The sequence below is a fragment of the Canariomyces notabilis genome, assembly GCF_033297395.1.
Source record: "Canariomyces notabilis strain CBS 508.74 unplaced genomic scaffold N656scaffold_43, whole genome shotgun sequence".
Lineage (NCBI taxonomy): Eukaryota > Fungi > Ascomycota > Sordariomycetes > Sordariales > Chaetomiaceae > Canariomyces > Canariomyces notabilis.
Genome location: NW_027041865.1, coordinates 164 through 22,110, shown reverse-complemented (window position 1 = coordinate 22,110; position 21,947 = coordinate 164). Strand labels below are relative to the sequence as shown.

The following is a 21,947-nucleotide window of genomic DNA, read 5'->3' as shown; positions in this document are numbered from 1 at the left end:
CTGTAGGATCGGGAGCAACGATAAGGACAACCCTAAGATAAACCAGAGCCTAGGCTGTATATCCGTAAGAGCGAGAAAGACGTCTTGATGTGTGCTATGCTGCTGCTTAAACAACCTGAAGGAACACAACTAAGTAACTCCTCCGCTAGGGCATTGATGAAATGCCGCGACCTCAGTGTTGGGTTGGCTCGCTGTGGATGTTCCATGCATAAGCCCCCCTTGCTAATTCCGAGTCCATGCCCCGAACCCAACACTCAATGCCTTCTGCTGCCACTTCCTGCTTCATCATGTCTGCTGTGATTACGCTGTGTACCGCCGCAGAAAACGCAACACAACACATTGGGGACACCATCACCAGCTCTAGACGATACCATAGGAAACGACTACAGGCATCCCCTTCGCTCGGCTCGACTTGGCTTCGCTTTATCTACCTCCTGTCAGACAGTCAGAGAGCCACCAACGAGAGCAATGATTAAGTCAGAGACCAATTATTGTCGACGGGGCAATGACTGGGTTTCATATTTCTTTCACGTCACGCCCGGTACCTTACTTCCTCTCTCACATCTTCACTCCCTCGGCTTCTCCCCATCGTCTCACTCTCCCATCTCCGCTGTGTGATGTGGTTTAAAAAGTTACAAGGAACGGAAAACAATTCGGTGGTGGAGGAAGCGCAGGAAAACACTATGAATAATTACATGCCCTCGAACTCGCCGCCGAGGTCGTCCTCGTCCAGATCGCCCTCCTGAATTTCCTTGGCCATCTCCCGCTCGCGCTCGCGGGCCTCCTGGGCGTTCTTTAGCTCGAGGCGATGCTGGTTCATGGGGAATCTCATGGCCTGATGGGACAGGGTGCAGTAGGTTAGCAAGCAAGTTCGCAATGAAAACACGTAGGGACTTGACAAAGGGCAAGTAAATCGTACCTTGACACTCTCGTCATGCAACGCGAGACACGCGCGGATACGGTCGTGGAAGGCCTCGCCCGGCTCCCGCGTCGCGTAGACGTCTCCAATCTCCTTGCTCTTCATGAAACCCCTCTCGCGGTCCAGCGTCGCCTCGATGACGCCGTCACGGATCGCCTTGGCAACAATGTACTCGGCGCTCTCCTCGGAGCCCAGGTGCAGGCGGATGCAAATGTCGCGCAGCGAGATCCGGCTGTAGCTCAGGCTCATCATGCGGATGCCCGTCTTGATCACGTTCTGGCGCAGGCGCAGGATGAGCGTGTAGGTGCCGTCGCGGCGGAACGTGTCTGCGTGGTCCGCAATGATCGTCTCAAAATCCTCCAGGTTGCCAACGCGGACAGCCTGCACGAGAAGGAAGTACGGGTGCAGCGCCGTCTCCATGTTTGGCTGTCGGAAGGTCGCGCGGTCGGGAATGTCGCCCATGAGCAGCTCCACGACGAGAAGAAGCTTGGTCGCCGTCTGGCTGAAGCCGAGAGCGCAAGCGCTAGAGGGGGCTTTCCGCGTCGCAGCCGTCAGGTGCTCGTGAGCCTCGGTGTAGCGGAGCTGGATGGCGCGGGTGCGGCCGAGATAGTACAGAAAGCGGGCGACCTGGTTGTTTGCGGCATTCTCCGGGAACTGCGTGTGCGAGACCAGGAGATCGGCTTGGGCGATATGTGAGGTGAGCAGGTAGTTTCGGAGCAAAAGGACAATAACGGAAGCTTGTGTGTCCACATCCTTGCGGAGGACGGCAGTGCGGAGGGCGGCAAGAAGGGCCGGCCGGATCGAGACAATTGGCGATTGAGAAGACGGCGGCATAGGGCTTATCTGCTCAGCGAACAGAGAGTAGTAGAAATACACCTTAGCAGAGAGACTGTCGAGCGTGCGGCGGCTGAGAGACCGGATCCGATCAACCAGATAGCTCGAGAACTCAAATCCCTTCTGGAACGCCTTGCTGTCGTGCAGAAGAACCTGTGTGAGGATACCAAGGAAAACGTCAATCTCAGGAATCACCTCCTTGACCTCCTTCTTCGCGCCGTTCTTGCCGGCGGCCTTGGGCTCGCTGTCAATCTCCATCTCCGGGCCGGGTTGACGGCCCAGGGACATGTCCGGCCGTCCGACCATCACCAAAATCTGCCTCGCAAAGCTGCTGCTGGGTGAAGACGAGGGGTAAGTTTCTGAAACGACTTGGGCCAAGATATCCGGAGTCAGCCGTTTCCGGATCGACGAAATGGACCGAAGAGCGCGGAGGGAAAATCTCGCGTCGAAAAGCGCAACGGCGCGGTCTAGGAGGGCGAAATTGCTCTTGATATCTGCTCGAAGAAATGGTGGTCAGCTCAAGGTCACCGGTGAAATCAGGTGAGGTAACCACACCGTTCATGGTTTGGACTACGGGATCAACCTTGACCTCATCGCCCATCTTATCCGAATCATCCATAGAAATATCGCCATCGGCATCGTTTGGCGGAGGGGCCGAGGATTGTGTCTTTGAGGGCGGAACGACGACCGTCATCTCGTCGTCACCCTCCTTTTTGCTGGCCTTCTTGCCCTTGGGTTTCAGATCCTTGTCCTTCATGTCAATGTCCTTCCCTCCCCGATAGCCGCCGTTCTCGACGGGTTCCTTATCAGGAGTCTTGCCAGGCATAATGGCGCGGTTCTCTGAAGGATCGCGATGAACAGGGACGTGGCCGCCCGATGGAGAATGGGCGGCGATGGGGTGGCGCTGACGAAATCACCGAAGGTTGGTCGCGAAGCGCGGAGCTGATTGCTTGTTGGTTTTGGGCTGGCGACCTCACAAAGACAGCGGCAGAGCGCAGACCTTCGAGATGGACCGCGACGATGATCAAAAATTTTGCCTGGGCCGCAAGTGCAACGTCCTACAGGCAGTGAGATTCGAAAACCCGGTGTTAAGGAGGGCTTGTTGTGCGTTGAAGTGTGATGCAGGAATGGGAAGGGAAGGTTCGAAAAGCTCAGGACTGCCGGAGATTGACAAGCAAGTCGCCAAACGGACACGGACCCCGGGCGCTGACTGAAAGAAGGGTGTTGAAGTATATCCCTAGCAGGAGTTACCTAAAACATCGCTCAGTTTGTTAGCGTAAGAAGGTTCCAGTCTGGCCCAGTATACTTTCTGGCAAGCAATGCCCAGGCGACTTTGGAAAGGGAGCGAATGCGGCTCGACCCAGTCCGCAGCGCAGAGCTGGCGACCCACTTGGGCTGGCTGATGCTTTGTGACGTTGTCGATTTGCTGCCTGCTGGGCCTTCTTGGGACTACCTTGGTGGCGCAGAACAACCGCCTGCTGTCACTACCTATGTATCCTCGGATACATACAGTAGTCAGGTACCTAACGTATGGCTTGTGAAGATTGCTTTCAGGGTAATTGAGGTAACTATGTTATATTTTTGATTTGCCTTCTTACAGTACACTATTCGTCCACCAGGATTCAGAATGTACTTACGTGCCTTTGTCATGGTCTGTACCTTTCCGTTGCTCTTCCCATACAAAAACATATCCGGGCCGTCTGGAATCGGGCACTGGCGAGCTTTTGCTGTGGTGACCTCGGCGCATGACCAAGTGGTGTGTCGTCAGCGTGATTGGCGGGAAGTCCCGATCTGGTGCCGCTGCCAGAAGTGCCCAAAAATACCCAAAAACCGCAAACGAAACAGCGTCCTGTGCCTCCGCCGAGCTGCAGAGTCTCGCCTGCGGCCTCAGGCTTCTCAAAAGCCAGTGTTCTGGTTCAATAAGCGTCATTGAAGCTCGATGGTATGACTGCTACGATCCAAATGCAGCGAGCACGTGGGAAAGTTGTAAGAAAAAGAAGTATTCACGAGATTGAGAATGTAGACTAAAGGCGGGGGGTAACTGTCTTGATATGCGGATACTTCCCGCTGCTTCAGTCAACCAAACTGTCTCCTCATTCCACCGGAGGATTCTTACTCGATGCCTCGCTGCCGAGGGCGAGCGCGTCCACAACAGGAAGAAATTGGATGAGTTGGGACTTCAAGTCTGCGGTGAAACTGCTGAAGGCCAGGAGGGCAACATGGACTCGCACAACAACACGGCGATCAGTACGTGAAATCGGCCAATATGTTGGATAAGCGGGAGAAGCACACTCTATACTAATTAACCTACTACCATTTCGACGAAGGAGCTCTCTAAGAGGCCGGACGACGACCTCAGCTCCATGAGCGGCTGGACACAGAGCATGCCGACAGACGCGATGCTCGAAGACCTCCATGAGACACATTTTGCCTGATTTCGGTGGTTTATCTGTTGCTTATTTTTGGATTAGTGAGTAGTCGTTTGAATGGGCTTGTCTCAGCGGTCTGTCGGATCACTGTTGACTAGGTAGGTAGTAACCTTGGAACCAACAGCGAATGACTTGAAAGGAACATGAAAGGTACTTCTGGCTAGAGGGTGATTTGAACTGGGAGCCTCTAGACCGACCGTCTCGGACCTTTGCCATTCTACTACACTACCCAGGGGGGTGAAAGTAGGAAGGTTGACTTCCCTTATCAACCCATTCAGCCATGCGGAGGGAATGAAGGATGTGTAGTTACTAATCTTGATGCTGCTCGGACCTTTAGGTCGTTGGAATTCCATATCTCTAGCATGGGAGTCAGAAATCCATTTCAGGTCATCAATTGGCTGGCTAAGGTATCTATCTACCTACGTCTCCCGTCCCTTCTTGCCAGTGCAGACCCTCCGTTACGCCAGCTGCCACCCGGATCATGAAGTGTCGTGACAAAGCCCAGCCCAGAAGCATCCCAAAGGCCAAGTGTGAATCAGTCGAGAGAAATGCCAGTGTACAATCCTTCCCAGTTACGCCAGCCGCCATCCGGATCCATGTCTCGTAACAACGCCCCGCCCAGAAGCATCCATACCTGAAGGTTAGGTGGAATTCAGTACCTAAAGAGAGAACACCGGAATACCAACGCCCCGCTAAGTTTAGTTATCTCCCTTTCCGGGGACGACCTTGGCAGCCTGAACAGCGCTCATCTTCTTAATCCAGGAGCTGTTGGGCTGCACCTTGCGGACCGTGCGCAGCTCGTCGCTGGAGTAGCCAGGGATTCGGATGTTGTAGGTGCGCTCCAGAACGAGTTGGATGTCGCGAATCTCGAGAACCTTTGATCCACGCTCCTTTGCGTTGCGGCAGGCCTGATGGAGGACGTTGTCGACGAAGGAATCGGCCATGTTGAGGACAGACTGCGCCAATGTTCAGCAAAGGAAGGGAGCAGATGATACAAAGTCGGATGTGGTGGTTTCTTACCTCCTCCACATCGGGCGTCAACATATTGCCCTCTTGGCCCTCGGCAGTTCCGCCGCAGACTTGGCGAACCAACTCGTCCAGCTTTTTCTTGTTCAGGACCCGCTCGCCCTCGCCCTCAAGCTGGTACGCAGGGGTCTTGGGAAGAGCGGGCTGGTTCATGACGCCTCCGCCGATGCCACCGCCACCGCTGTAGGTCGGACGGCCGCTGCCGATACCACCAATATTGGGAACGGGCTGAGGCATTTGGGTCGCCTTTTCGTGAAGAACTTTGGGAATGGGCAACTTGGACTGCAGGTTGGTCTGCGCGTTAGGTTGCGACGGATGCGCGTGAGGGTGGCCTGGCTGCTGCGCTCCACCGACGGTGCCGAGATTCGATGCCGGAGTGTTTCCGGATCCAGCGATTGGGGCTCCTGGAATTGCGCCGGCACGCTGCTGAGAAGCCAGATTCATGGCAGCAGCGTGAGAAAGCGGGCGAATATTCGTATTGGCAGTTGTGGGGGTCGCAGATTGAGGAGTTTGCATACGCGCCGAATTCTGGGTGGGAGTTCCAACTAATTGGGCCCCGCCGGCTGCGAAGGCGGTATTGAGAGGTGCGGGAAGCGGCTGCACACCAGGCTCGAGCTTGAATTGTGCGGGCTGTTGCTGAATCTGCTGGCTTTGTTGAGATTGCTGAGCCTGTTGCTGGGGCAGAGCAACTTGTGGCGGGGCCGCTTGGGTGGCTGGAGAAGGTTGTGCCTGTGTTGTGGTGGTGACGGGCGTTTGCGCCTGCGGCTGGTGTGCAAGTGAAGGGCCGCCTTGCTGGGCAGGCAGCGGGTTCGCTCCCGGCATCCGACCGGCGGCCAGTTGCTGTTTCTTGGCAGCCTCAATCGCCGCATTAACGGCAGCAGCGGAGCTTTGCATGGGACTTGCAGCAGCAACCGTGGCGGCAGTCGCCGGTCCGTTACCCATTCCTTGACCTGGCTGTGCCACGCCTTGCGGTCGCCCTTGGTTTCCCGGGTTCGGCGCTGCCGTGCCATTTTGCGAATTCTTTTGGTTCGGGTTAGTATACGACTTCCGAACATGGCTGACAAACGATGCAGCTTCCTGGACTTGTTGCTGGACCTTCGCCTTCCTCTCCTCAATCTTCTTCCTTTCCTCAGGCGCAAGCGACGTGTTCTCTTGCAAGGTCTGCTCCATCGCCTTCAGATGATTACGAGCGCTCTCCACCGTGTAGATGGCCAAGGCGTACTGCTTCTTCATCTCCTCAGTCCACTTCGCCCTGTCCTTTTCCTGTATGTTGGCCGGGGGATGGAGCACCATCTCGTTGACATGGTTGAGAATCTGCGGCGGGAGCGATCTGGGCTGCTGTGCCGGGGCAGCCGGATTCGGCGATGACTGGGACGCCGCCGTCGGAGCTTGAGTGTTGCCGGAAGCACCCGGAGCTGGTTGGGTCTGAGCTGCCGCTTGACCTCCCTGGCCAGATTGAGACAGCCGCTGCTGTTGCTGTTGCTGCGGCTGTTGCTGGGGCTGCTGCTGTTGCTGCTGCTGAGCTTGCGGCTGGTTCTGTTGCTGCTGGGCCTGGTGCTGTTGACGGCGCTGTTGTACCTTGGCATGCAACATCTTTCCGAACTCGCCAATCTTTCTCTTAGCTTCGACCTGTTCCTTGGAGCCTGGGGCTGCAGTATCGTGCATCTTCCAGAGGCGGCTAAGACCATGTTCGTACTTGGTCTTCTCATCATCGCTGAGGAGCGCGATATTGCGCATCATTTCTGGGCGGTAGAGGGGCGCGCCCTGGGGTCGGTTGGGAGGCGCTGCGCCCTGGGGATTCGGAGCTGTTGGCCGGCCCCCCATGCCCTGGCCCTGGCCCGGCGCCGAGCTCATATTTCCAGCTTCCATTGAGAGAAGCGGCGCTGGAGCGACGGCCCGATGGACTTGCGGTGCCCCGGATTCCACTGCCGTAGGGTTTCGAGCCTCGGATGCGTTTCCAGCGATGTTTCTGGACTACTTGATTGAAACTGAAGAGAACAGGAGATGACGGTGCACGCGCGCGCAAAGAGGGACAAACCCACGAAATCACTTCCCGGAATGTGTTTTTGGCACCTCGAGCAGTTCGGTGCAAACGCTCAAATGGATGCGGCTTCCTATGAACGTTGTTCAAGGATGGAATTAGCCGTTCCCTGTGGCGTTTGCTCAGTGAGAAGACAATGGGCGCGGATCATCATTGGTGAGATTTATAGGCCCGCAGATGCACCAGCCACATGCCGAGCCGCCTGTCCAACCTCCTCTGGGAGGCACACCAATGTTTCACCGACGTTAATGCTCGGCCAGGCACTAAAAGATGTTCTCGAGTGCACGGGGATCTACTATTGTTTTGCACTTACCATAAGAACACCTTTAAGGGCGTTCGTTGGGTTGATTACTGAACGTACCTTATGCGGGTTGAAAGACAGTTGTGCTGCACACTGTGTACAGCCGCCTTGCTCACCTCAGTTTGCTGCACTTCGGGTTAACGCTGGGATTGTACTAGTAGGTAGTCACCGTCATCAAAGTTATCAGTACAGTCGCTCGGGGCAACGGACATATCCAATGCGTATGAATTTGGGCAGATGAAATTGGCTGGCAGCTAATTAGGACGAAGAAAGTTCAAGGTCTTCACTCAGGGGGTCTGTTCCGTACCAGATACATTGGCCTCGTAGGATAGCGTTCTATAGCAACAAAGTCTATCTTCCCACGCACGAGCAAATCCAACGAATATAGACTGTTCCCCGAGTCTCCATGTGCTAGGTAAAAGCACTCGCTTGCATCAGTCCAAAATGTGAAAACTCGGCCCATAATGGGGCGGAAGAATGCCCATTGCTAGGGGCTGCCTCCGGAATGCGCAATCCCATATCTATCAGGTATCATCAGCGATAAGCGGTACAACAACCCCAACTCAATCGAGCCACATATGACTTAGTCAAACAACCCGAGTTCCCTCTTTGCCGTGCAGTCTGTCTCCGAAAACACAATGCGGGGAAATAGTAAGAGTCAGAATGGTAAGAAAGTGTCCAGGGAAGATGGTTGAGAGCCGGGTCTATTTCATATCCACCGCCAGAGTCGCCATCATGTGAATGCATCGCTAAAATGTGCTAAAAATGTGCCCGTAGAGAGATGACATCCGCAGCCCAGCGTACATGAACAAACGGAAGAAGAAGAGTCGCGTTCAAACATGCCAATCCGCCATCACATCGTCGTCGTCATCATCGTCATCGTATCGTCGTCATCGTTTGCCGTTTCTTCATCAAGGTGTGAGGCAGAAATAAGGACTCAGCATCAGGGAGCCATCGTTAACCGGGTCCGCGTCTATTTGTGCCCATCGTCCCCGGGCACTCCTACTTAAAAGCCGGGTGAGAGGCAGCTCACTATCAGGGAGAATCCACCTCCATGCTAACGTATTCATAATACGGCAGCTCGCGAGCGAGGTTAAGAATCTCATCGTCGCTCGAGGCCGGTTCATCAAGCTCCTCGATCCTGGGCGGCGGGGGGTCCTGGAACTGGAGGCTGCGGCGGTCGCCAACCCTTCTCCGCAAACGGCGTGCGCTCGAGCCCACCTCGTCGACGCCGAGCACCGCCTTGAGGTCCTCGCGGTCCGTGTCGCTGCCGATGCTCTCGCTGATGGTGCGTTTGCCGATGCTGCCGGAGCTCATGCGCTTGCGCCGCTTTTCGGCGCGCCACCTTTTTAGAAACTCCCTGTACTCCTGCTCGTCCACGTCTGTCTCGTCCGAGTCGTCGTTGTCGCTCGTGCAGTTGAGGTTGCCGAGGTTGCGCATAATTCGCGGGTCAATCCCGCGCCGGTTACGGGACCGGGAGCGGCTGCGCTCTGATTCGGCGTATTCGATGGCGCTCGGCCGCACCACGTCGAGCCGCTCGCTGTCGCTGTCGCCGAAATCGCTCAGTTCCTCAATGGTGAGATCCGACTCGGCTTGCGTCACGGTCACGGTGCGGCCCGGTCTCGGTTGCGGCACAGCTGGTGGTGGGGCCGGTTCGGACCGCCGGCCAGGAGTGCTTCCGGACGGCGATGGCCCTGCTGGTGCCGCATCCGAGTCGTCCGAGTGCTCGGGATCTGACGACGATGAAGTGGAGGACGAACTGGTTGTGCGTGGAGACAGCTGCTCGGGCCGGATTGCTCGGGTGTTGCTGAAATTCGGCCCATTGAATGCCGTCCAGCCGGTCGACAGGGGCGGGGGCGCCATCGAATGTGGAGGGATTTGTGGCGGTAATACCCCCGGAGGGGGGCTGCTCTTGCGGCCAAAGACGGGGGATGTGGTCCTGGGGGTTTCGGGAGGGGAGGAAGGCCCCACGTTTTGGATCGTGTTCAAATTCGTCCTTGTCGGCCACATGGTCCGGCAATTTTCGTGGTGGTGGCTGCAGCCCGTGGACGAATTCGGCGGGCCTCGCTCTCTAGGGTCTCTCTCCCTGTGCCCCTCGTTGTGTGGTGTGTGGTGTGGGGTAAAAGTCGGGGGAGAAGACAGAAAAAAAGAATCAAGTGCCAGGTCTGAAATTGACCACGGCAGTTTCAAGGCGTAAGCACCCAAAGAATGAACCTCCAGCGAGGAGAAGATATAGGGCTTCGGTTGGTTGTCATGATAATATCGTGTAAAAGTCTAGATGCCGGGTTGCGTGCAGCCCAGGCTGATTCCCGATATTGCCCGGGGGGAAATCTGAGCAGACTCGAGCGGTTGGAAGGATTGCGCGGGGATGACGGGGCAGCTACAGGTGGATGATGTGCGCCGTTGCGCTGGTCGTTCTTGGGCAAGGAAATTATTTGCCTGCGCGCAGAGAGGCGTGCAGCAAGAAATCGCGGGCAACCAAGTTGACTGGTGGGTGGCCGCAGCTCGGGGGAGCCCTTGGAGAAAGAGGGTGTGCCCTGTAATGAGACGTCGGGATAAAGGAGGACGACAAGCGCAAGTTCAGAATTACGTCTTCTGGCGGCGCCGGGTTTGTCTAGATTTCTGGCCTTTTGAAAGAGACTGCTTTCTGCCGGCCGAGCTCCGGGACTGGGACAATTTCCAGAACTACGGACTCTAAAATACTGCGTCCACTGGGTGCCGGACCGAAGATCCATCTTATACTTTTGCCAGTACTGCCCACGAGCACGTCTCCTGCAGGGTTTTCAAGCCGCTATGGAACCCAGCGGGTAGACGGGAAAGGGGTAAGAAAAAGAAGAGCCGCCAGGAACCAATGCCTACCAGCTAGTATGCAAGCGAACATCTCCCGAGTCCCGCCAGCCCATGTTGATCCGGCGCTCTCGGAGGAGTAGCGGCAGCTTGGGCAGCAATGCTCCAGAAATTCCTGGTAGTGTCCCATATGCATATTGCCAGCGGATTCCCTGTGGAGGGGCTACAGGCCTCGAGTACGACTCAGAGGAGACATATCACGGATCCAAACCGGCGGTCGGCGTGAAAAGCTGGGAAGTAGTTATGAACCCAGGGTGCGGCTTCTTGCTGTTACCGTTGTGATGGTTGAGTTGTCAATTGAGTCAGGACTGCGCAACGGAGCAAAACTCCGCTCCAACATCTTCCCGTCCGCAAGGCTGGTGATCGCTTTGCAAAGTGGGCTCAAACGAATCAGGGGCTGGAGTCCCACCGGAAAAAAAATGGGTGCCAGACCTATTTTGAGTCTTTTCTGCCAGCGATTGGACCCCGGAACTTGGAAGTATCTGTGCCCAATGACGGAAGGCGAATCAATGCCGACGGCGAGAGGCGAGGGATGGCATGCGCCGCGCCGTCCTGCGGAGTGTGGAGAGGGTGCCGGGAAACGCACAATGCTTGGACGGTTAGAGTTTTCGGTCGGTTATGTCGCATTTCCGCGAACGCGCACTCGACCACTGGAGGTGTTGTGGCGTTCGTGACATTTCGCAACTGAGCAGAAGAAAACCAAGATAGCGACGCGCAGCTCATTCGATTACCTAGACTATTTACCGCATGCCTGTTGTGCCTGCTTGGAGGTTGCTTTCGGACCGTTGTAGTTCGAGCTTCAGCCGGCAAGTGAAGTGGAGAGTCGGATGCCCGAAGGAGTTGGGCCTCACTCGCTCCGGCTTTTTGGACAGGGGAGCGCTTCGCTCCGAGCAGGGGTGTGCGTGAGATCTAAGCGGTAGTGTAGATCGGCGGCGAAAAGTAGGTAGCATTTTGTCGCTCAATGTGTTGCAAAAGTTGCAATGTCTGGATCCGACAGCTTGTGTCCGTCCTCAGTGCTCGAAAAATCTCCTGAGTTGAGAGTTTGGTGGTAAGAAGCTCAGAAGATCGGTGAGCCCCACGTGCGTACGAGGGGCTATGTGGGGCGCGGCACACGAAGCCAGGCTTGCCAAGCAACAGCCCACTTTAAGGTACTTATACCTATGTACTCCGTATGTACCTTACCTTACCTTACACAGCACCAAGAGCTCTGTCGGGGATACCTCGACTTGTGCACCGCGGCAGACAGACACGACGCGACAGGAAGACGCCGCGCCTAGTACCGTAACCTATCCCCAAATCCCACATCATGTCACTTCTCCAAGCACATCTGGAGCAAATCTCCATATCATGCCAGGGCATTGATAGTCTCCCGTAAGTGAGCAACCACCCCCACGGGCATGCCCAATTATGGCCCATGGCCCTGGCTAACAATGAAAATCGACACAAACCAGCTTCCCACCGCCCAAAATCTTCACCAACGCCCTGCTTTCCAGACCGGACATCACCTCGCTGATCCGGGACACCGAAGCGCACGAACGCGCCCTCTTCTCCGTCCCGCCGCCTCCCCCGCCCGCCACGAGCCAGAACCCAGACCCACCCAAACCGTCCTCGCGGCGACAGACAGTCTTCAACGTGTCCGCGGGCGAAGTAACAACGGGCCCGCCGCCCAACTCTACCCTGCGCAGCGGAACCGCCGCCCGCCGTAACACGGCCGTGGCTGCCGTGCTGGGCGGGGACCTGCACGCGCAAATCGTCCGCCGGGGTGGTGGTGGTGGAGGCGACGTCGACATTGAGGTGCTGCTACACGGCGCCGAGAAGCTGTGCGCCGTGTACCCGCTGCCCGGCGCGCCCCAGCGCATCGCCGCGCAGAGGCAGAAATATGCGCAGCAGAGCAATACCCTAGCGTACTACGAGGCGAGAGTGGCAGAGCAGCAGGAGCAGTTGGAGAGAATGAATGCGGAGAGGCACTTTGAGGAGGAAGATGAGCAGGAAGCTGAGGACGGAGAAGGGGATGGGGGGGGACTGGTGCTGACGGAAGAGGATCTGAGGAGGGAAGAGGAGGAGGTCAGGGAGCTGGACAAGAGGAAGAGGGAGCTGCAGGCGAGGCTGCGCGCTATTGAGAGTGACTTGGGCGGTCTTCTTGATATTTAATCATTGGAGAGCCGGTGGTTGTTTGCACTGGAGTTGAGTACCGTAGCTCCGAATGGGGAGCAACGTGCATGGAAAACAAGCGCCAAGGTTAGTTCTATCTGTCCGATCTAGCCGCTCATCCCCTTTGATGAACGTATACTAAAACTTTTCGGGGCCTCTTGGCAAGTGCAAACGCCTCCAGGAATTTTGGCACCTCTTGGACTTCTAACAGTTGGTGCCGATCGTTTGAAGTGAGCCTTGAATTTGGCTTTCATGAGGCGGTCTTCGGGATGGTCAATCTCGTCGAACTTGGTCTCGGCAAACTGAACAAGCCTGTGGGCAGTTCCGCGTGTGGCCGACCTTGCTCCTCAACGAGGAGAGCCCCATACCCTCGGAAGCGAACAGCTCCTTGAGCTCGTTTCAGGGCGGTGTCGGCTATTCAAAGTTCTGATTCTCCAGTTTTGGCTTCTTAGGGGTAAGGAAGGGTCGAGAAGGGATACCAGGTGACGGTGGTAGTCTCGTTGGCTCCGCCAGGGAACACCCTTTTCCATGTTTCGATGGCCCGGTGCAGAGGGATGTGACCAAAATAACACTGTGCAAGTATTTGGTTGGGCTGAATGTGGGGCTCTTGGATTGGAGAGCAGGAAGGGAAGGGATTGCGCTTGGCCAAGGGCAAATGGCGTCGACGACGACCTTGATACAGAAACAAGCCATGTTCACGAGATGGCTGCTTCAGAGACCCGACTACCAGCTGAGTACCTGACATGGATTGCCATTTTTGTCACCCCAACAATGGCACAGCTCCTAACCAGCCTATGATTCTGGCATCTGTTATGCGGTAAGATAGGAGATATCGCGATAGAGACGACGATTGACACAACCCAGGCACCAATCTGTTTCTAGGCATCTTGTCGCGAGGCGATGGGTCTGAGTAACGGCCGGCGATAGAGCCCTAATTCCACATTCCCCGGCGGATCTCTTTCTTTGCGCATCCACAACGCCTAACCGAGTATCACGCAAGATGTCAGTAAGACCGTTATCAACACGTAGACCCAGATATACCGGGACACTATTGGTTCATCCGCAGCCCCATCCGAGCTCCAGTTGAATATTGACATGCTAAAGATAGCCTGGGAAGGGGAACGGTTAGTGGAAGGCAGATCGACAAATAAAAGCCAGGGTGGTGGCGGGTGAACTGGCATACTGTTACGAATGTGCCTGACAGAAAGACGAAGGTAACCACCGCTATCGTTCGCATGATCCTGCCCTCCACAAGGGATGCGGTGGCCGTGATTTGAGAGTTGGTCGCGATCTATTGTGCAAGGAGACTTCTGTTAGGGGAAAAGGATCCTTCCACTGCATTCAGGGCGTTCCTCGTTTCTTACGACAAGGTTCATATAGCTATCCACCTACGGCCCGCTATCAGTTATCGATGCCGGCTGAGGTGACGAATGGCACACGGCATAGGGTGCTTACTGAAGCCCGCTGAGCCTCTATCCTCATGGGTGTCACTTCCAGCTCGTGCAAGAGCGACTCAAGATTCGCCAGTTCGCGGTCGACCCTTCTCCGGAGCATTGGCGAGAACGTCGTGGGGTCTCCTTCCGTGGAGCTGCTCGCTACCCGCAGCTCGAAGTACAAAACCCAGCTTATCGGCAAACTCGCGAAGGAACGACCGACGTCGTTTGAGCGCTAGATGCTTCTGCTGGAGCTTCAACAGCTCAACCCTGCTGTCTCTGATTCGGTGCACGTCGGCCATCCCATAGTGGGTGTTTGAACCTATATGCCCCTTTAGCTTTCTCCCGTGTAGGTGTATTGTCCACACGGGCGTTTAAAGCGAAAGAATGCGCCATTGGAAGAGCGACTGACGCTTCCCGGACCCTGTGGTCGGTATTGTACAATACAAACGTTAGACTCTCGGAGTCCCGAGGCCCCAAATCAAAAGATTCTAGCCAACAGAGAGTCAAAGACTGAGACATGGCGGGGAATTGCGTGGCGGCCAGTCAGTGGACTCGAATGAGGCTGGAAGCGCCGTTCATCACGGCTACCACCAGTTCCGTGCAGAACAGAACAAGATGCCTCGGTGCAAGTGAGACGCGTGAAGGCATCTATGGAAAGAGTCGAGTCTTTGGTCCGTTTACTTAGGTGGTCAATCCGTGCGAGATGGTGTAAGTATCAGCAGCTAGAAAACACTGGCACTGTAACCTGCCTTATAGTTCAGTTGGATTACAGCAGGTAGGTACTTTGTTGTGGAGGGATGGAAAGTTCCTGAGTTAAGCCTGAGATTTGTTTGAGAAGGAAGGTAAGGTAATTACCTGTAGACAAACTCATCTGTAGCTACTATAAGGTTGCACACTTCAGCCTCTTAAGCTCGAACTCCTAGCCCTTTAGAAGAGTGTCTTTTCGTACTACGTATGGTGTTTCATGCCACCGTACGGAGGTATAAGATGTAGATCCACCCCGTGACCCACCATCAATACTGCCAGGCTTTCACCGCCCGGGAATCGCATGCGAACATTCAACTGCAAGTCCTCCGTGCTTGCCTCGGGCTTGCTTACATGATGAGGTGTAGGCTTATCAAGCCAGAAATCGTCTCTTCGCCCAGCTTCGATCGGTGCATATCAATGGCTCCATAACAACATGCATATGACGCCATATCCTTAGGCAGGACGCGCATATGTACGTTAGGTAGGCCAGTAATCTGTCGCCTTCCAGTGACAGAGGTCAAGGATGATCTGGCGGAGACTCTATCAGCGCATACGTTATCGCTCGGTCGGTATGAAACGTTAATAAATCCAGTCACTTCCTCGGTCCTCTGCTGCCCAGGTAAGTTCTCGATTCGGACCTCACATCTTCAACTCCCTACGGGTATATATGGGATTCATGGCTCTTCAGAACATTCTCGTCGTCGGCGCAACAGGCCAACAAGGTGGTGCTGTCGTCAGGGCGCTCCTCGAGCTTCCCAAGAGCGCAGCATCTCCCCATATCCTTGCCCTGACGCGCAGTGCGCAATCCGAAAAAGCAAAGGCACTTGCTGAATCTCACAAGCGTGTTATCGAACTGGTCGAGGGTGACAGCAGCAACCCAGCCCCCATTTTTGACTCCAGGCCCAAGGGTTCCATTGATGGCCTGTTCGTCGTCACGGTACCGGGCACTAAAGTCTCGGAGGAGCAGCAAGCCATTCCGCTGATCGATGCCGCCGTCGAGCATGGCGTCAAGCACATCGTGTTTACCTCGGTCGACCGAGGCGGCGACGAGAAGAGCTGGCACAACCCCACCGACGTTGGCCACTTTATCGCGAAGCACAACGTTGAGCTTCACCTACGTGACAAGGCCCAGAAGGAACAAGGCAAGTTCACGTGGACCATCCTGCGGCCCACGGCCTTCCTCGACAATCTCAACCCCGGCATGATGTGCTCCATGATGGCAGCCATGTGGGCGGCGTCCTTGAGGCCCGAGACCAAGCTTCAGCTAGTGAGCGTCAGGGACATCGGCATCTTCGCCGCCAAGGCTTTCGCGGACCCCGTCAGATGGTCCGGCAGAGCCATCGGACTGGCGGGCGATGCACTCACCCTGGACGAGGCCAAGCAGAAGTTCACCAAGGTTACCGGCCAGAGTCTGCCTCAATCTTTCACAGTAATGGCCAGATTGATGATGTGGGCGATGAAGGACGTTGGGGCCATGTTCGCATGGTTCGAGAGGGAGGGCTACGGCGTTGATATCGAAGCCACGAGGAAGGAAGTCCCCATGCAGGACTTCGAGACGTGGCTCAGAGAGGAGAGCAAGTGGACGAAGGCGTGAGTCGAAATACGTTAGATGGGTATGTTTTTGGTTTCTTCGATGCGTTTTACAGCCATTAGTGTTCTTGCTTGACCACTTTGAGTCAATAGTAACCAACTCCCGGTCTATGTATTATTCGGTCTATGTATTTATTCGGTGTATATGGTCGAAGAGGGCGCATGTCGGATCATGACATGATAATATGAAAACCATCCTGGACCTCTTCGGGATCTGACACTGTTAAACCGGCAAAGAAGTTGTTTATGGTGTACAGCACAATGCCGGATTTACTAAGTCACTTGAAAGACGCCGAGTACCAACCCCCCGTACCAGCGTTGACCAGCTTTCAGGGGCTATCAAGGCCAACAATAACCTAACGTAACCAGTACCAGTCAATGTCGCAAGACCTCTTGCCACTTGATGCCCGTTGAACGCCGAGCAGCGGTTCCAGCATGAGAGGGCTCTAATAGAGTTTGAGCTGCCGCGGGTGCTGTGCCTCGCAACTCAATCAGCACCCGGTTGTGGCACAGCCCTGTGCCAGTGCATACATAGAAAGTTAAAAGTGTTCCGTTGCATGCGAAGGGGTTCTGAAACCAAACGTCACGGCCTCCGAGTTTCTACCCAATTTTAGCTTACACTTGTAGACTACGCCGCCGGTCGTCCCATGTATCGGATTACCAACACCCTGGCACCAACACAACTGCTACCAGCGATTGCGGGCCGTGGCATACAGGTACAAAGGTAGGCAACATTCGCAGCGAGCAAGGCTGTTAGTAGAAGATGTCGCGGTATGCAGCTCTTCCCGCCTAACATCCAGAGCAGCCGTGGCTCCCTAGAAGCAGCACCGGCGCGATAACGAGCAGTACTAGTCGTATTATTCTCGACGACATCCCACTTGTAACTCTGCAGCTTGACAACATGGCTGGATCAGACTGCAGGTCCCTGAACCTCCCCTCTATTCCCGATGCTGACCTTTTCGATTTCGACGAAAAGGCCCCCCTCCTTTCTATTGACATAGACCTATCAGGGGAAATCAACACCGTGGTTGGCGGGGACAGTTCTGACCATCAGACCAAGGCATTGTAAGCTGCATTCACCTTGTTTATCTACCTATTCACCTTCTCAAGCGGACTAACTGACTTTCTCAACCAGACAATTCCCCCCAGGGCCCCACAGTCACCATGACACCACCTTTGAATCCTGGACCATCACCTACCACCAGCCCGTCACCCGCACTATCTCACAGTACCGCGCCCTGGGTATAACCTGGTGGAGCCGCACCGACGTCGAGGAAGGGTATGTGCTCTCGGTGGTGGCCAATCCGCACTTTAGCCAGGGAGAGCTGGCGGCAACAGTCGCGGAGCACCAGGCGGCAGCGGCAGCATATCACCTGCAGTCTGCCAACTTCCAGCAGAAGGGAGCAGTCAGCCAAACCAACAACGATAACAGCAACGGACTGGCCCTGCAGTACACAGCGGGTCTGACACAGAGGCTGCGCGCTCTGGACTGGAAGGTCCAGGACGAGATCTACGACCTGCTAAGCGACCGCGCCCAGAGCAGCAGCAGCCCCTTTAGGCGGTGGGAGTGGCGGGTTGTGGTCATGTCTGCCGTGCCGGGCGGTGACATGACCGATGCCGGCAGCGAGGGCATGGGCATGAAGGCGGCGATGGATGGACAGGGACTCCGGACCGCTGGCGGCGAGGATCAAGGTAGGTCCTCTCATTGCCTGCCGTTTGCGGGCATCTGGCAGCGCGTGAAGACGGCGTGGCGGAACGTGAAGGCAAGGAGAAGGGAGATGAGGAGGAAGAGAAGGGAGCGGGGCCTGACGATTGTCGAGTACAGATTGATTCTGCGCGGGACAGAGACCAAGACGAGTGAACAGGGATGGGGGGTCTATAACCGGTACAGTCGGCCTTGGAAGACGTTCGATTATAAGGAGATTGCAGAGATTAGGGCTGAGAGAAGGCTGTCGTCCATATCACGGACAAGTGAGAAGTATGTTGTTTTTTGAGGGTGGAAGGGACATATCTAGGAGATGCCCCAGACTGGATGTCCGGCATGATACTGGATAAGGTACCTTGGCCATCAGTCAGTCGTCTTTACCCCCTTTCCATTTTGTTTCATAGACGAGGTCCAGCCCAGACATTGCTACCAATCACTTTCATCGAATGAGTACACTGTCTCAAAGAATACAGGCCAGGCTAAACGTCAGCAAGCTACGGCCGAAGCGAGGCACCCTACCCCTGAGCCGTTGATGGAGGCCCGCAGTTGTGTTCCCAATCTGAAATTTAGCTGTGTACTCACTCTGGCTGAAAGACCGCGCTCTATCAGCGGGCATCCATTCATAACTCGCTACACGATTCAAGCCAGCTGAAGCATAAGCGCTACTAAGAGCAGAACATCTCGAATCAACTAGCGGTCAGCACTAGTCAGACAAGATGTCATGCTGCTCTCCAGCTGAGTCCACTCATCACTCCTTCCTGGGAACCAGCTCCGCGTACACCGCTTGCTCCAGCTCGCGGAACAGCTCATACGCCGCCTTGTCTCCAAACGGGGACACATTGACAAACATGGCTCCTGCGATACCCGTCTGAGGATCCATCCACTAACACGCACGCAAAAGATCATAGTCAGCAATCATCCTAACCCAAATATGACCATGTTGGTATCAAAATAATGGCAGGAGACTCACCCAACGGGAATTACAAATCCCGCTCCACGTCAAACTCCCCTTGCGCCTCTGCCCGGGCACATCCTGCGTATTCATAGCTCCAATCAGGCCAAAATCCATCGGCGTGTCGGCCGGCAGCTCAGGCGTCAGCAGGAGCATGCTGATGCTCTGCTTGAGATCGGCGCGTTGCTTGTCCGTCTTGAGCTGCGGGCGGACCATCTCGTCCATGGCGGCCTTGCTCACCAGCCCTCCTCCTTCAACTTCCTCGCTGCTGCCCGCAAGTATCTTGAGCAGCGCCTGCAGCAGCTTGGCGTAGTCTGCTGCGCAGCCGTACAGGCCCGCGCCTCCGCTGGCTACGGGCGGCGGGGAAGGGCCGGGGGGGTTTGTGTCGGCCAGCTCGCCCGTTTCGGGGTTGCGCAAGGAGCCAGGCACATAACCTTCAAGTTTCTCCGTGGAGTTGGGCTGCAGCAGCTCGTCGAGCAGGAAGCCGGTGCGGGCCATGCCGAGCGGGTCGAGGACGTTGCGCCGCGCGTACTCGTGCAGCGTGAGGCCCGTGAGAGACTCGAGGACCTGCCCGGCCCAGTCGATCGAGGTGCCGTAGCACCAGCCCTCCCCGGGGGGGAACAGAAGCGGCGTGTCGAAGCCGTCGAGGGTCCATGAGAGGTTGTTAACGGTGCGCCCGACGTGCTGCGACCAGCGCATGATGTCCGGGATAATGATGTCGTAGGGCAAGCCCGTCGTGTGCGTGAGAAGGTGGCGGAGTGTGATGGGGTGCGGGTTGTCCCTTAGAATGGGCTTGCCGTCTTCTCCCTCTGAAGTGAAGCCCTCGAGGATCTGCATTTTGGCCAGCCGCGGCATGAGCGGCCGCACGTCGTCGTCGAGCTTGATCAGGCCGCGATCAACGAGCTGCATCACGCACGTGGCCGTCACGAGCTTGGTCATGGAGGCCATCCAGGTGACCGAGTCGGTTGCAAAGGCCGGCGACTCGACCGGCTGCCGAATCCGGCCCGCGCTGCCTTGGTAGATGAGACCTTGGTTGGGAAGTTAGCAGTATGTTTGGTGCGCACAGTGCTAGAGTGCATACCATCTTTGTTTATCACTACGTAGGCCGCACCGAGCAGCTTGTCTTTGGTAGCAGCGTCGTGAGCAACGCGCTCCTTGAGTATGCGGTTGAGCTTGTCCGCCATGCTGGTCTTCGTAATGGGGCGTCTCTAGGGGTGGGAAATACAATGCAAAAAGGGAAGAAATATGGTAAGCGTCTGGTGTCTACGAGGATCCAGGTGGCGGGAGGGAGCAGTTCAAATAGCGTGGCTTACGGCCTCACCGCACGGCTCTTGGCGGGATTGGATTCGAGAGGATCTACATGTAACATCGGGTAGTCCGGTCCGGATTGCAGTACATACGCTGAGCTGTCCTTTGTAAATCTGACTAGATCTGGTAAACCGAGCATCCACAGTATGGCGGGCGATGAAAAGTCATGCTTAAATCCGAAGGTTTAGGCATCAACTCAGCCAAGCGTGGATTGTCCCTGCTTTTCTTCGAGGAACTGCCGGCAGGATCCGACCAAGGTGTCCAGAACCTCCGCCTGCTCCACCATTTTTGTTCCTGATTCCGAGGGCCGAGACACAGCCTCTGCGAGTTGAACGGGCAGGTTCCCTAGATACGCAGGGGAGTCACCGTCCTTCGGCCCAAGGCGTTGCTGTAGTTCAGGCCCAAGCGCGGTGCTCAACGATTCCAGCCAAGCAACGGCGACATCATAGAGCTCAAAGTAGTCAAGCGTCAGCAATCCTTCCAGCTGGGATGTGACCGCGTCATCGAGGAGCTGCAGCATCTCGACGGGAGAAAGCTGGGACAGCGTGGCCTTACGCCGGACGTCTTTGTCGGTTTCCTGTCCCGCCTAGCGACGGAATTCACCTGCTTGGTGTCTGCCGAGCGGTCGGATTCGCTATTTAATTCATGGCCAGACCCGCTCCTGTGAGCAGTGGCCATATTAGAATGCACCTCCGGACTCTGATCTCGCGCGCCGGACTGGGCATGTAACCGGTGTGCGGCGAGTTCCAGGAGGTACATTGGAGAACCGTCCGAGTAAACGCGAACTTCATCGAAAGCGTACCCACGACATCGCGGAGGATGTTGAGAGCCGAGTCAGGGACGTCTTCCTGGTCCGCGTTGTCGGCAACACGCTGTGCGAGGATCTCGAGCTGGCTCCAGTGGACAAATTTCTCGTTTCTCGGGTCCAAGTTGATAGGGATTGGTATGCCTGCTGCTGCTGCTGCCTTTGCCTTCTTTTTCTGTCGACGCGACTGCTGGGCCGCTGCAGCACCACCTTCTTCTCCTCCGTTTGGCTCTTCTTGCTTGCGAGACACGAGTCTATCTGCTGTCTGTTTTAGCCAGCTGGTGAATTGTGCCTGGCCCAGTTTGTATCGTCGCCATGTTCCGAGGCCATTAAGTTTTTTGGGGCATCCATCACGACCGACGCGGAATCTCAGATCGCCGTCCGCAGCTGCGCGACGGAAGAGTTGGTTTCCTTGACAGTTGACGAGTCGTTGTGCGGTGAAGGCAGCAAGCCCCTGACCCTGCCCGTGCGATTCCAGAGGACCGAGGACAGCCCCGCCGAAGCCACAATTCAGGGCCATGTAACGAACCCGAGAAACCGGAGCATGCTAACATTGCTAAGGTAGGGGGTACTGTACTGTATTGTATGTACATACATAAATACATACATACCAGTACTTCCCCCTGGTCGGCCCACTAAGCTCAGCGTTGTGCTGAGTGGTCTTGACGAAAGCTCCCCTCCATTTGAGTGGTTCAAAAGGTATTGGTAGCCGGATTGATCGCATCTTGAAGTTGTCATTCCCTTTGGGCCGTTTTAGTAGTGGGGCTTGTTGAGTGGCCCCGAGTGGGGAGGAGGAAGCCTGGAGAGATCTGTAAGGTATTTATTGGAGGCCACTGCGGGCGCTGGGCTTGGCTCC

General features: G+C 55.8%; 13 protein-coding genes across 13 annotated transcripts; 4 read left to right on the top strand and 9 right to left on the bottom strand.

Moving 5' to 3' along the window:
* Positions 1-691: 691 nt before the first annotated feature.
* Positions 692-2,579, bottom strand: N656DRAFT_720174 (uncharacterized protein; the record flags this gene model as incomplete). Its single annotated transcript, XM_064812432.1, has 3 exons — positions 692-835; positions 920-2,250; positions 2,309-2,579. 3 exons carry the CDS (start codon positions 2,577-2,579, stop codon positions 692-694), a joined length of 1,746 nt encoding a protein of 581 aa, XP_064664969.1.
* A 264-nt stretch (positions 2,580-2,843) lies between these two features.
* Positions 2,844-3,807, bottom strand: N656DRAFT_511438 (uncharacterized protein). Its single transcript, XM_064809905.1, has 2 exons — positions 3,395-3,807; positions 2,844-3,004 (listed from the first exon to the last, which is right to left on the bottom strand). The coding sequence occupies exons 1-2, from the start codon at positions 3,681-3,683 to the stop codon at positions 2,991-2,993; spliced, it is 303 nt and encodes a 100-aa protein (XP_064664968.1). The 5' UTR covers positions 3,684-3,807; the 3' UTR covers positions 2,844-2,990.
* N656DRAFT_785299 (uncharacterized protein) lies at positions 3,577-4,586 on the top strand. The gene is made up of 2 exons (XM_064816349.1): positions 3,577-4,000; positions 4,081-4,586. Exons 1-2 carry the CDS (start codon positions 3,805-3,807, stop codon positions 4,089-4,091), a joined length of 207 nt encoding a protein of 68 aa, XP_064664967.1. The 5' UTR covers positions 3,577-3,804; the 3' UTR covers positions 4,092-4,586.
* Positions 4,547-7,366, bottom strand: N656DRAFT_785298 (uncharacterized protein). The gene is made up of 2 exons (XM_064816348.1): positions 5,203-7,366; positions 4,547-5,138 (listed from the first exon to the last, which is right to left on the bottom strand). The coding sequence occupies exons 1-2, from the start codon at positions 7,060-7,062 to the stop codon at positions 4,881-4,883; spliced, it is 2,118 nt and encodes a 705-aa protein (XP_064664966.1). The 5' UTR covers positions 7,063-7,366; the 3' UTR covers positions 4,547-4,880.
* A 1,219-nt stretch (positions 7,367-8,585) lies between these two features.
* N656DRAFT_793197 (uncharacterized protein) lies at positions 8,586-9,560 on the bottom strand (the record flags this gene model as incomplete). The annotated part of the gene is made up of 1 exon (XM_064817148.1): positions 8,586-9,560. The coding sequence occupies one exon, from the start codon at positions 9,558-9,560 to the stop codon at positions 8,586-8,588; it is 975 nt and encodes a 324-aa protein (XP_064664965.1).
* An 88-nt stretch (positions 9,561-9,648) lies between these two features.
* Positions 9,649-10,715, bottom strand: N656DRAFT_511501 (uncharacterized protein). Its single transcript, XM_064809906.1, has one exon. It carries the CDS (start codon positions 10,283-10,285, stop codon positions 9,737-9,739), a length of 549 nt encoding a protein of 182 aa, XP_064664964.1. The 5' UTR covers positions 10,286-10,715; the 3' UTR covers positions 9,649-9,736.
* A 988-nt stretch (positions 10,716-11,703) lies between these two features.
* N656DRAFT_686062 (DASH complex, subunit Spc34) lies at positions 11,704-12,410 on the top strand (the record flags this gene model as incomplete). Its single annotated transcript, XM_064810620.1, has 2 exons — positions 11,704-11,768; positions 11,849-12,410. Coding segments are annotated over 2 exons (627 nt in total), but the record flags the coding sequence as incomplete, so codon positions are not given.
* A 126-nt stretch (positions 12,411-12,536) lies between these two features.
* On the bottom strand, positions 12,537-13,514 carry N656DRAFT_785294 (uncharacterized protein). Its single transcript, XM_064816347.1, has 3 exons — positions 13,413-13,514; positions 12,730-13,365; positions 12,537-12,635 (listed from the first exon to the last, which is right to left on the bottom strand). The coding sequence occupies exon 2, from the start codon at positions 13,291-13,293 to the stop codon at positions 12,997-12,999; it is 297 nt and encodes a 98-aa protein (XP_064664962.1). The 5' UTR covers positions 13,294-13,365; positions 13,413-13,514; the 3' UTR covers positions 12,537-12,635; positions 12,730-12,996.
* On the bottom strand, positions 13,411-14,301 carry N656DRAFT_510967 (uncharacterized protein). The gene is made up of 4 exons (XM_064809904.1): positions 14,004-14,301; positions 13,913-13,936; positions 13,732-13,839; positions 13,411-13,657 (listed from the first exon to the last, which is right to left on the bottom strand). Exons 1-4 carry the CDS (start codon positions 14,100-14,102, stop codon positions 13,529-13,531), a joined length of 360 nt encoding a protein of 119 aa, XP_064664961.1. The 5' UTR covers positions 14,103-14,301; the 3' UTR covers positions 13,411-13,528.
* A 921-nt stretch (positions 14,302-15,222) lies between these two features.
* On the top strand, positions 15,223-16,583 carry N656DRAFT_785288 (NAD(P)-binding protein). The gene has a single exon (XM_064816346.1). The coding sequence runs from the start codon at positions 15,399-15,401 to the stop codon at positions 16,323-16,325; it is 927 nt and encodes a 308-aa protein (XP_064664960.1). The 5' UTR covers positions 15,223-15,398; the 3' UTR covers positions 16,326-16,583.
* A 329-nt stretch (positions 16,584-16,912) lies between these two features.
* On the top strand, positions 16,913-18,475 carry N656DRAFT_849432 (uncharacterized protein). Its single transcript, XM_064819343.1, has 2 exons — positions 16,913-17,386; positions 17,457-18,475. Exons 1-2 carry the CDS (start codon positions 17,223-17,225, stop codon positions 18,313-18,315), a joined length of 1,023 nt encoding a protein of 340 aa, XP_064664959.1. The 5' UTR covers positions 16,913-17,222; the 3' UTR covers positions 18,316-18,475.
* Positions 18,476-18,774: 299 nt separating this feature from the next.
* Positions 18,775-20,162, bottom strand: N656DRAFT_802684 (beta-lactamase/transpeptidase-like protein; the record flags this gene model as incomplete). Its single annotated transcript, XM_064818274.1, has 3 exons — positions 18,775-18,909; positions 18,997-20,006; positions 20,060-20,162. The coding sequence occupies 3 exons, from the start codon at positions 20,160-20,162 to the stop codon at positions 18,775-18,777; spliced, it is 1,248 nt and encodes a 415-aa protein (XP_064664958.1).
* A 320-nt stretch (positions 20,163-20,482) lies between these two features.
* Positions 20,483-21,611, bottom strand: N656DRAFT_802683 (uncharacterized protein; the record flags this gene model as incomplete). Its single annotated transcript, XM_064818273.1, has 2 exons — positions 20,483-20,872; positions 20,985-21,611. 2 exons carry the CDS (start codon positions 21,609-21,611, stop codon positions 20,483-20,485), a joined length of 1,017 nt encoding a protein of 338 aa, XP_064664957.1.
* Between the last annotated feature and the right edge of the window lie 336 nt (positions 21,612-21,947).

Bases quoted from the DNA above. Each gene is read 5' to 3' on its own strand.
- N656DRAFT_785299 (XM_064816349.1), top strand. From the start codon at position 3,805: ATGCGGATACTTCCCGCTGCTTCAGTCAACCAAACTGTCTCCTCATTC.
- N656DRAFT_849432 (XM_064819343.1), top strand. From the start codon at position 17,223: ATGGCTGGATCAGACTGCAGGTCCCTGAACCTCCCCTCTATTCCCGAT. The intron at 17,387-17,456 runs GTAAGCTGCATT...TTTCTCAACCAG, and splicing joins GACCATCAGACCAAGGCATT to ACAATTCCCCCCAGGGCCCC.
- N656DRAFT_785298 (XM_064816348.1), bottom strand. From the start codon at position 7,062: ATGAGCTCGGCGCCGGGCCAGGGCCAGGGCATGGGGGGCCGGCCAACA. The intron at 5,139-5,202 runs GTAAGAAACCAC...ACATTGGCGCAG, and splicing joins TGACGCCCGATGTGGAGGAG to TCTGTCCTCAACATGGCCGA.
- N656DRAFT_510967 (XM_064809904.1), bottom strand. From the start codon at position 14,102: ATGCTCCGGAGAAGGGTCGACCGCGAACTGGCGAATCTTGAGTCGCTC. The intron at 13,937-14,003 runs GTAAGCACCCTA...AGCGGGCCGTAG, and splicing joins TAGAGGCTCAGCGGGCTTCA to GTGGATAGCTATATGAACCT. The intron at 13,658-13,731 runs GTATGCCAGTTC...TCCCCTTCCCAG, and splicing joins TGTCAGGCACATTCGTAACA to GCTATCTTTAGCATGTCAAT.
- N656DRAFT_511438 (XM_064809905.1), bottom strand. From the start codon at position 3,683: ATGACGCTTATTGAACCAGAACACTGGCTTTTGAGAAGCCTGAGGCCG.
- N656DRAFT_785294 (XM_064816347.1), bottom strand. From the start codon at position 13,293: ATGTCAGGTACTCAGCTGGTAGTCGGGTCTCTGAAGCAGCCATCTCGT.
- N656DRAFT_511501 (XM_064809906.1), bottom strand. From the start codon at position 10,285: ATGGATCTTCGGTCCGGCACCCAGTGGACGCAGTATTTTAGAGTCCGT.
- N656DRAFT_785288 (XM_064816346.1), top strand. From the start codon at position 15,399: ATGGGATTCATGGCTCTTCAGAACATTCTCGTCGTCGGCGCAACAGGC.